General features: G+C 35.9%; 1 protein-coding gene across 1 annotated transcript in view; it reads right to left on the bottom strand.

The window, feature by feature from the left end:
• The window catches only part of LOC128997772 (plasminogen activator inhibitor 1 RNA-binding protein-like), an 82,779-nt gene that overhangs the window by 62,845 nt on the left and 7,556 nt on the right, over positions 1 to 12,378 (bottom strand). Inside the window, exon 3 of the mRNA XM_054423449.1 lies at positions 2,364 to 2,552. Coding sequence (XP_054279424.1) covers positions 2,364 to 2,552 — 189 coding nt within the window. The remainder of the gene's footprint in view (positions 1 to 2,363; positions 2,553 to 12,378) is intronic.

The following is a 12,378-nucleotide window of genomic DNA, read 5'->3' as shown; positions in this document are numbered from 1 at the left end:
GAAAAGACTGAATTGATCTATTTCTCTCTCAAGCAAGTACCAGATCATGTAAGTAGGCTAGTGATGTTAAACTACTAGGGTTCACATTAGATTCCAAAGTTAAGCTGGAAACCACATATTCTTAACTTATGAAAAAAACTGTCTCGTGTGGTTGGCTTGTTACGTAAACTTAAATTGTCTGTAAACCTGGATACATTGATTATCACATATTATGGTCTATTTCATTCCCTCATTAGTTATGGCATCCGTCTCTGGGGAAATTCCCCCCATGTAACCAAAGTTTTTCGATGGCAGAGAAAAGCCATTAGAGTACTTGCTAACCTTGCCTCTAGGGGTTCTTGTAGAGCTAGTTTTGTGGTAGGCCTACTAAACATCCATGACTGTGCCTTCTTTGTATATTTTTAGTAACCTCCTCCATGTAAAACAAAACATCAACTCATTTTCTACACAAGCTGCCTGTCATGAACACTTAACCAGAAATAGAAATGATCTGTTTTTAAAGTAAATGTTGATTGGTATCCATGGCAATTGACAACAAAGAGCAAACTCATAATGTTTTTGTAAATGGTAGTCTTTGTAAAGTTACGTAGGCCTGATTACTGTTGACACTTGGTAAAATAAAAGACGAGTTATCGGTTATATTTCTTAATCTAAATCGAACGGTCGGTATACTTTATTTGGATGGCAAATATTCTTGATTAAATATATATATTATTGGTTATTTATGGTTGTTGTAGGTAAACTTGTTAATTTTAAATCGTTGATCGATAGTATACTCAATGATAGTATACTCTGTTAATAAAGTTTTAAATAAAATATTAAAATACTAGACATCAATTCAATCCACAGTCGAGCGTTGATTGGGAATCGTATACAGTAGTGTAACTTAAATCGTACGTTGTCTGTATATTGTCTACACTACAGTACAGTTCCGCCATTGCTTGCTACACGAAAAACTAACGCAGACAAATACTTATTGAGCTCAAGTCAATACCGGCAATGATGGAAATAGTTGCTCGCACTGAACTAGAGCTACAACCGAAGGTAGCACTGAATGCGAGAATGCCGAGAATCGCGAGACGTTTGCCACCATTTGTACTAGAGTAGTACTTTGGAACTGAGGTTGTGGGATTGCAATAATCAAGCTAACAGTCAATGAGCTTAGTGCTACCAACATAACAACATTTTACAGCGTCTCGATTTTCTAGCAGAGTTACCGTGTCAGTGCTACGTCAATTTGGATGTTTTCGGTCTAAGCTAATTTTGTTTCGAAAAAACAAGAGGGGTTCCCTGATTCCATTTACTTATCAGACATTGATACGATATTTAACTGAGAGCACACAATAATTTTGGGCCGGCATGAACTATGCCGGTTGTCTGGTTCAGAATTTAAACGAACAATTTAACATTGAACATGGCAACAACTTCCTTAAATATGAGTTTTTATATGGAATTGGTATCAATAATTGTCGAGTAATATTTCAGAACTGGTATCGAATCGAGAAATTCTGTCTTTAAACAATGGCTATTCCCTATAGGACGTAATTCAAGCCATGGCCATGAGTTTTTAAACCACTATGAGCTTTGAGGCACAATGACTAAACTGTCTTTCTCTCTCTCTCTCTCTCTCTCTGTCTAACTCACACAAACAACAATCTCGATATCACTGCATTCAGTTTCACACCACTTGCCCCTTGTGTCGTCTCCAGGTGACATATTTGGGGTCTTAAGGTTTCAAAAACAAATTCACGGCAAAATCAAGGTTTTTACACGGTTGACCTAATTCGTGGTTTTAAGGTTTTCACCATTAAGAGGGAATCTGATGTAGTAAGAATTACCTACTACAAATTGGACTGAGTGACAAAGGGTATGTACCTAATTTAGTCTACTTAGAGCAGTTCAGGGGCTAAAACAATGGATTTTATTTCAAAAGCTTTCATTCGATACTATCACAATCAGTAAATGCGCCGCAAACCTGCAGATTGCAACACCCATCGCCCATCGCTGGTGGAGCGAACGATAGTGGAGTGAACGCCAAGTTCACTATGATTACATATTTTTTAATAATACTGATTGTTCACTCCACCGAGCATTTGATCCACTGTACAGTACACTTTGAAATTTGTATTTTCTACATGTACGTCTACTTCTGGAGCTGACTGTACCCGGTTGGAATAGTGAAGCCAACAAACAGCCAAAGAATTTGTTTAGGGTGGAGTGAACAACCGTGGAGTGAATGCAATAGACCCATTTGTATGACAACTGAAGACAAAAACTATGTTATACTTGTAAGTAATTTAATAAAATGACATTGCACTTTGTATTATATTTCAGTAGTGAAATGAACATGATCAACAACTTACGTTTTGTCAGAGCCAGACTGTCTATCAAACTCGCGCTTGCCACGTCCATCGAAACCACCTCTGCCTCCTCTTCCACGACCACGGCCCATGCCTCGTCCAGTGCCTCTGCCTCCATCTCCTCGGTTTCCTTCCCTTTCCTCCCTCGGACCTTGGCGCCTCTCAGGTCTCCTCTCACCTCCACGATCCTCCCTGCATCATAAAACAGATAAATATACCATTCAATCAATAAATATTTTATTTAGATTTCTTTAAGGAATATGAAGTCTTAGTGGCTTCCTGTCCTCCTATTAATTTATTTATCATCACGTTACATCAATGTTTGACAGGTGATTTGTCTTCAAACTAAATCTATTGTAACAAACAAACAACAACCAAAAGGCCTACTTAAAAATAATCATACATATTTTTGAAAATCTTCCAGTGAATAAAATGCCTTCTCCAGAAGCCATATCCTAAATTTCAATGTGCAATCAATTCCTTTCATTGTCGAAGGCAGCTTATTATAAATTTTAGGTTCCATATATTGTGGGGATAAATTAAAAAATTTTAGTCTATGTTGCACTGGTTTTATTAAATTTTTATGTCTTGTATTATCATGGTTTTGGGCTAATTTTTATTTTTTTTATTACAACATTTAATCATATTATGCATTACATAAATTCCAGGTCTTAGCTTTTGCTCAGGCTATTCACATGTCCTGTCCAAGAGAGTTTAGTATCGATGGTCATGCCTAGTACAGGGTGTTTAGTTTATTTCCATTATAAAATTCAAGACTAATTCCAGACTTTTCAAGACTAATTCTAGATTTTTAAGGACTACTTTTTTCAACGATTAGTGACTGTTGATACCAAAATGTATCGATTCTCAATTCATGATAGCGATACCAATTTGTATAGCTTAACCAAATTTTCTAAAAAATCCTGTCTTTGTTGTCATAAAGTAGTATTAAGATAATGTGGTGTTTTCGAGAGAAAAAATAATACAGCAGTAAAAAATTCTAACTAGGAAATTTGTTTTTTTTTTATATCATGTATGCGTACGTTTAGACATCATCATCATTGACTGCCGCGGTTCCGGAAATGTCATGTCATAGTTGCCGTCCGTGACGCAGCAAAATCATTAACATTTGCCGCGGCCGTATAAACATCATCATCGTCTCCGGCGATGTTTATCTTTTCTTTGCGATTATCTTTATTTATCAAGTAGATAAGGAATATATACATGAATAGAATCACATTTCTTAATGATAAAGTTATAATTTAATATACATGCTTATAGTAAAAGAAAAATTGTAAAAGAACAAAGAATTAACAGATAAAACATACTTTGATAAGTAGGGAAAGAGAAGTCAATTACAGTTCAAATGAATAAATAGCCTTGTTAATGATAAATTTCTTAAGTTTAAGTTAAGACATCACCGTCATCTCCATGTTGACGCATGTACTATTCTCCCACGAATATGTAATTAGAGAACATTGTCTATTGTCTATCTCCTGCGGTCAAGTAAACGTCATCGTCCGCAATAGCGGCATAATCATGAACATTTAGCGCGGCCGTGTAGACATCATCGTTGTCTCCTGCGGCTGTGTAAACATCATCTTTGTCTCCCGTGGTCACGGAAACGTCATCGTCGTGCCGTGCAGTCACGGAAACGTTATTGTCGTATCCCGCTGTTTCGGAAACGTCATCGTCGTCGTCCGCGATACTGACAAAATCATGAACATTTCCCGCGGCCATGTAGACATCATCATTGACTACCGCGGTCACGGAAACGCCATCGTCGTCGTCCGCGATACTGACAAAATCATGAACATTTCCCGCGGCCGTGTAGACATCATCATTGACTCCATCGGTCACGGAAACGCCATCGTCATCGTCCACTATCGCGACAAAATTGTGAACATTTCCCGAGGCCGTTTAGACATCATCATTGACTCCATCGGTCACGTAAACATCATCGTCGTCTTGCGCGATCGCGGCAAAATCATGAAAATTCCCGACTTTGGTGTCTAAATTAAGACTAAATCCCGACTTTTCAAGACCATTTTGAAATTCAATACTAATTCCCGACTTTCCCGTTTTTCCCCACTACTAGACACCCTGCTAGTAATTTGGACTGTTACACCCTTCTGCCAAATTTCAGTTGCATAGTTTTTTTTTTACAGTTGCATAAGTCTGGATTTATTGCCAAGTACCGTAGCTTTGTAGACAGTAAGTAAGTGATTTAGTGGTTAGTTCAGTGTTCTCTTAACTCTCAGTGATACCATTGATTATACAGTAGAACCTCGATTATCCGGGGTAATGGGGTGGGGGAGGGAGACCACGGGTAACTGAAAACCACGGTTAATCCAACATGCCATAAACATGTATACAAACCCATGAAACGCCTAATACTATATAAATGGACTTTAATGTGATGATTAATTTGCACTTTACATTGACAAATTGAAATTTGCTTGGTCTGTAGGTTTACTACAGCAGGGGTTAAATAGTAAATTCTTTTGTTATAAGGGTGTCACATACAAGTGAATGCTATAGCCTATCCGTCGTGTTTCCATTTATTTACTCACCAGCACATACAGTTCAAATTTCATCCAGTTATCAGTAACAAAAATAGTAGAAGCTGAAACTATTTTGGTTTTTGGTTGAATTCTACGTTATCACTAGTTAAGAGACAAACACTGACTAAAACTACACACCAGTTACAGACAAGTTAACACACTGGTTAGTTACTGTTCTACTAGAGAAAAAGTTGATTCACCCCAAAGCTTTTAGTTTTAAATTTCCCTTCACATGGGAATCCCAACAATAATTGTTGTTACACATAACACAAAAGTTACCATTGAAAATTGTTGCTTAAAAAATCAAAATAACTAGTGGAACCCCGTCGAAATCGACGGTTAATCTTGAGGTTTTATGTAAATTCAGCTAACTGCGATGGATAGAGTGAAGTCATTAAAATCTTAGTTAAATGAAGGGAAGATAAGCAATAATAAGTATGACGATTGTGTTCCCTAAAAACGTGATTGATGAATTCGTTTAACACAATATTTCCTACCTTTTTATCGGCTTTAAGTTGCCCAAAAGGTTTTTTAGGAGTCTTATAATTGTTTGTTCATGAGTTTGTTTCTTGCCAAAGCCACTTTCACTTTATGGGAGAATAAGTTCATATAATTAGTCTATCATGTTACGGAAAGAGTCAATATTTATTACTAACCACTAATTTCATCTGCTTTAGGAAAATCATTCAGATTTTATCCGGATTTATAAGTAAATCTTCATCTTTGGTCATGAAAATACAGAATTCTATCAGCATATTAAATCAGTTTTTTTTTTTTGTATTTGATAAAAATATCTGATTCTCCAGAAAGCAATAACATTCTTACTTCGATCTCAGCAATTTTAATTCGTTCTCTTGCCACATCGAACCATGTATTTAATCATCCTGTTCTTACTTGATAATTCATTAACTTATGGGGTAGTTTTGCCTTGGCCATATCGATCACATAAAGCTGTGCATGTATTTCGTGGATGGAATGAACCATAATTGTAGGAAATTTGATCACATATCTTGAACATTTGCGGAACCAAATCCATAACCTAGTCCAGCCTTGGTAACAAATTATGCAAATGCGATGAGATGTGATGACACTGTTGTGTTTCCGAATGTTTTGTATGTAGTGAGGTTTAGATGTGTTGTTCGACATAGCTACATGTGTACATCAAAGTAAAAACTGTGTACACATTTTTTTTTTAATACCTGAATTAGTTCACCTACTTCACCAAAACCATAGATGAAACATACTCCGTAGTTAGTCTATTCCAAAACTTAAACACAGCTCTCATCCTCAACGTACTCATCTATGACACAATTTTCAACCCGATTATCAAAAACTTGTATACCAATAAATGAATATCTTGTGTTCTTTCTTGAATTTAAAAATAAATGGTGATTGAAAGTAGGAAAAAAGGCAAGTGCCAACCTTACAATATATATATAAGCTAACCCGATAAGGAATAACTATATGTTCCTTTGAAATTGATACATCACACTTATTTCATAATTTAAAAATTTCTAAGAGCAATAAAGCATAGATTTTTGAACAAAACATTTAAAACGTATCATAAATTCATCATTTTGATGAAACTATAAAAAACTTGCCATGCAGTGGAGAATCTATTTAAAATCATAAATAATAATGTAAACATTTAATTTTGACAGTTTCAGTAGACCTTTGAATACAATTTCAATATTAACAGCTGGTTCATTAAAGTAGTGTAAAATTATCCATATGGTCGTAATGTAAACAAAATTGCAGAGTGAACTTTAAAGGCCTCTGGGACAGAACCCCAAGGAAATTTACCGCGTTTCTCTTTTGAGGGCTCACCTACAGACCAATACCGTTCTTTAGACACCCCTACCAAGTTTCTACGCCCAGCCGTTCTCTCAAATTAGCTGTGACAAAAACCTTGTTTTCCTCCATAAGAATAACATGGGATGGGAATTTAAAGGCCACTGGGGCAGAGCCCCGAGGTAATTCTCCATGTTTCTCTTTTGATGGCTCATCTACAGACCAGGACCTTTCTTTAGACACCTCTACCGAGTTTCTACGCCCAGCCGTTCTCTCAAAATAGCTGTCACAAAGAAAAACAGTTTCAAATTAATATATAGATAATAATAAAGCCTCATGGTAAGGGTGACTGACAAAATATTGTCCTGATAAATCCGCTCAATTTTGTGAATGCCTCTGCAAACACCACCTAGTAGGACTACTTGTACTCTTTTTTAATCTTCTTGTCGTGCCAATCCGATCATCCTGTCGGCCCAAACACGAAGTGGCGTAACTGATAATATTATGATTTTGAGATACGCCGTCTATAGGTCTTACTTGATGTGCTTTAATATGTCACAAAGTGTCGTAACTGTATCTCAACCCACTTTTGACATATGCACGTTTGTTGTGTTGGCGTAAATGATTTATCAGATTTTCAGCAATCATGAACTGGCGTAAGTAGACTTACGCCAGTTCGTGTTGAGAGGTTTTGGTCCAACTTCCAGTATTGTACCAAACATGAACTGTCGTAACTGGTGGTGGTGCACCTGTTTGAGATGGTATTAGATTTCAAATATTTTTCCTTAATACACTACGAAAAAGGCAAAGAACAGCAAGAACTGCTTTGGATAAAGTAATGTCAACAGGAGTTCTCGAGCCAGAGAAACGAGGCGGGAGACAACATGCGACAGCAGATAGAGTTGCTATGATTGAGGAGCATGTGACAAGAGCCACATTTTATCCCTAAGGTTGAATCCCACTATTGTAGAGGAAACAGCATACGAGAATATCTAGATTCAGATTTAAGTGTAGAAAAGATGTTTCACATGTATCAAAATTAAAATCCCGGAAATAATATTGGAAGTTTGAAAACATACAGGAAGATATTTAAAAGTTTAAATTTAAGTATCCATCGTCCTAAAAAATCTTTGTACATTGTGCACAACCTATATAGGTAATCATAATCATAATTATTGAGATGGGGACGCCACCTAGGTGCATATTTTAACCCAAATATGAGTGAAGGATGAATGTAGAATGGTGTGTGATGACCTGTGTAGCTTTGTTACTGACTAAGATCAGCGGTTTCATTAGTCAGGATCATTTATTTAAAGCCCAATGATCAGGAACAGCTGGGTCCAGTTTCGAACCATCAAAAAGCTACTAACTTTTCTCAGGATCGAACCGGCGACCTTTTGATTACTAGGCGAGCACTGTAACAGGTGATAGTGTTACAAAAGCAAGAATAGAAGGAAAATTTAACAAACATATACAGTAGAAGTGAGAGGTATTACAGAAAAATTTAATCAAGAAACAAACATAGAAACCTAAGCCTGTTTGTTGTTTGATCTTCAAAACGTAATTTTTCTCCCGAGAACCAATGAAAGTGCTGTTTTTTATAAAAGGAGATTGGGGGCCTTCAACTTTACAATATTTATGATTTGGTTACTAAAGTGTCATTGTTTATAATGATGGAACAAAACAATCAGCAAACGTGGTTCACGTGAGATTGCATCCTGTCTCATTCAGCTATTATAAGAATACGACCGAAAGGCTTTCAGTGTATTACTTTGCTATGGATGTGCCGGACAGATCAAAAACAGCATGACTGTCTCAATGTTACTACACGTGGTTGTTAAGACATAAAAAAAATTAAAAGAATAATTTTAAAGTTCTTTGAGCCTTACCACTGCCCAAACGAGGGTGACACAGCACATAGTGCTATAAGCCATACAATTTCACTAGCAGGGGATTTGTTTCTTCCTTCACAACTTCTTCCTATCTTGCATTTAGCAAGAAGGAAACAGTCCTACACAGTTCATCAGATAGAGTCTAAAAGTTTTTTTGTATTTCAAGCAGCTGGCAAAAGAACTCAGGATTCTGACAGTAAGAAAAGATAATGAAACAAACATCCCAGTTCATTGGCCTAGCATGGTTGATTGGCAATTCAGAAAAGGAAATCCAAGGCAGAAATGTTCAAGACCAGCTATCTATAGAGGAAAACTACAGGTGACTACTCTCAAGAGAGTGGTTGAACCAGCTCTAAAAGTGCTCTATAATCAACCCTGCAAGATCTCCGCAGAAAAATACAAGGACCTGTTTTTTTTTGTTTTTTTTTTTTGTACCAAGACGAAATTCCAGTTGTAAGAAGTGCAGAACACGTGAATTATTATAAATCCCTTCCGCATGAACGAGAACCTTATGAGACTTTACTCTTTGCTACGACTAAAAACAATTTAATTTAGTTTTATAAGCATTAACAAGTTTTTTTTTGAAAGTAGGCTGATTATTAATTTTGTTATGTTTGCAATTAAAAGGAAATTTTGTTTGTTTTGCATGAAGGATTTTTTCAGTTTGAAATACAGTAAAGTTTGTAATTCTTTTACCAAATTATATTTACTTATTTATTTACTTTAAGAAGGTTGTTGTCTTCCTTTATCCAGTATTTTAATTGTGAATTTCAAGTTCTGAAACCGTTTTGTTTTGTAAAATTGGATTATTCATAATTATTATTTGTCATTGTAATAATATTCATACATATTCTTATTCTCTATTCTATGAACTATATTCATATTCCCCTTAATATCTCGGGTAAAAATACATTTATTTAATGTAACTATAGTGCCAATCTCTCTGGCGTAAGTGTTTTAATATGTTCCCAATCACAAAGTGACGTAACTGCAATGTCATATACAAAAAAAAATTCCCCATAAATAGTATACATTTTTGTCATAAATTGACAGCAAAGTGAGACTAGACATCTTTAACTATATATTAAAAAATAAAGGTAGATATTAGCTTTTAAAAAATCCAAGGTATAGGCCTACAGAGTTGATAAAAACGCTTATTTTTGCTTTGGTCACCCTGTAAAGTAAGGGTGTTACAGGTACGCCACTTCGTGTTTGGGCCGATTTGAGACACGTTCTGTTTCGTGTAGGATGAAGGTGATGTCAATGAGAGGGGAAATGGACACTGGTTAAGGAATCAATGTCTTGCCATCTCATCCGAATTCCACGCAATCCTCTACCCGCAAACTAGTGCTACCTCGTCAAAAAACCTTCACCTGACAGGTCTAAAAACTATTAAACCTGATTACTGCATAAAGGGTATGCTAGGTATTTGAATGTTACAAGTGCAGATGCACCTACAATCTTAAAAAGTGTTAAGAGAGTTTCAAATTCTCTGGTAATTATACCTTTTTTCTTGAACCCATTGTCAATTGTCTTTATCGCTCTTCTTTTTTCGTTGTGTGTCAACGTCTTACACTTATACTTAACTGATGACATGACGTCTGACACACACAAAATAATCTCAATAACTGGCAGACTAACACTACCGGCCATTTCCAAACAAAGGAAGTTGGATTTATATGTTTTGACATGAATCAAAACGCAGATGATCAAAGCACTGTACGACAAAATTTGAATTATGAGGTTGAGTATTACTAATCTAAAACCATTAAAATTCTACTTATCTGGGTTAAATATTTAAACCTTTGACTTATAGAGGTACTTTTAACATTGTGATTCATAGGGATTATAAAAAAATAAGATATTTGGAGTTATTGAGGTCCTACTATAGCAAGACAGGGTAACCACCTTGGTTTTCAGAGGTGTCACATGAACCATAGATTTGGGGGGGCACATACAGGACACCATCCTACCGGGGGTTCTAAGAGGTATGGAAGACCCCCATACTTGGTTTTAAAACTTGTAAGTAGAGTAACCACTTTAAAAAGTAGATTAAATGTGTTTTTATTTGGATTTTTTGTACTATTTTTGAGGTTTATTCCCAGTTTTTCACGGTTATGTACTTGTATATTTTTGACGTTGGTAAGGGTCAAGGGTCTTAAGCCGACTGCAGTTCGTCGTAGCAGACTCTAGAGAAAAACGTAGCACTGTAGGGAGACCGCAGCAATGTTCCTGACGTTGCCTCGTGTAGTCGACAGTCTCCAGCAAAATTTTATGAAATTCCATTCCTGGCCAAGTTAAGATAGAAGTTAGGTGCTAGAGCAGGTCAAAGTTCAAGCGGAGCCAAGACAAAAAGTTGACAACTGATTGAGCACCAAGTCAGAAAATAAGCTTTTATTCTCACTATATTGCCACTACAGTGTTCACACTATTTTTTAGGAATTGATTCCCCTGACCAAAGGTCAACATTTTCCCTGACTCTCGACTCGCTATGTACACAACTTATAAGGAATGAAAAAAAAACTTGTTTAATCAACCTCCACAATCCCCATAGCCGGCAATGCTCTCGTTTTCATTAATTTAAAACATTTATTTTAATACACAAAACATAACAGTTTCTAATTAATACATAGGCTAGGCAACTGTAACAATTTTACTTGAATACAGTATCTACTAACAAGAAATATTTAATGTAAATACATAATAATGTACCGGTGATTAAAACATTTTATTTAAATACATAATACGTTACTTTATTGGGCCAGTTTTACAGAAATATTAGGTAAACTGGCGCAATTCCCATTGGTGGAAGAGTTTAGTGGAACACACGGAAAACCAATACGTACTGCACAGTTTAGTTACGGGCCGGAAGGTTAGTTACTTTGATTACATACTAATAGGCCTAACTAAAAAACTAAATACCCAAAATCCAATTTGTTGAAACTTAGTATTCAACAATAAACTCAGACAATTCAAGAACACAGACAATCTAGTCAACATTTTTATAGGGTCTGAACTCTGAACGAACACGCGCAAGAATTAAGGTTAATCTGGTTTCTCTAACACAGCAGACTATCTAACAGCAAATTGGTAATTTGACGCCAAAACTGGAAACAAATATTGCTTAGAAATGTAGCAACCAGGAATATTTCACAAAATTGCATAAAACTATACAGGTACCGGTAGCCTAAACTACAGTTTTTTTTTTATGGAGCCCACTTTCACAAGAAGATTTTTCTCCAGAGAGAAGTTGTAGTTTTTTATCATCGCAGTAACTTTTGTGAATCTTAAAGCCAAAACTAAAAAATTCCCTGACATTTTATTAAAAAAACCACGTTTTCCCCTGACTTTCGGAATTCTTTTCCGAGTGTTCCCTGACTTTCCCTGACCTTTTCCTAATTCCCTGACTTTCCAGAAAGTGTGAACCCTGCACTATTGAAGAAAGCATTTGCAAAGATTGTGTGACTGTAGGAGAAATTGACGATTTAGCCACAATTACAGAAAACATGATACCACAAATATAGTAGTTCTATTTATTTATTTTATTACAATGCTACAAGACATTTTGGACATCAACATTGTTACAAAAAATTGATGTGTGTAATAGATTTTGTGATCAAGATTTACCACAATCGCAGAAGACTATGATTATTTTTCCACAAATGTGGAACATTAGGTGTCCGTGATTTTGTGCAATTACAGAAGGTGATGATGATTTTTCTGTGACCGTAGATGTTTACAATTTTGCTGAGAAAGCATAATAGAATGATT

This window comes from Macrosteles quadrilineatus, unplaced genomic scaffold, assembly GCF_028750875.1.
Source record: "Macrosteles quadrilineatus isolate MER2022 unplaced genomic scaffold, UCM_ALF_1.0 Scaffold_7__1_contigs__length_78375512, whole genome shotgun sequence".
In the NCBI taxonomy this organism is placed as follows: Eukaryota; Metazoa; Arthropoda; class Insecta; order Hemiptera; family Cicadellidae; genus Macrosteles; species Macrosteles quadrilineatus.
This window is presented reverse-complemented; position numbering and strand designations above follow the sequence as displayed.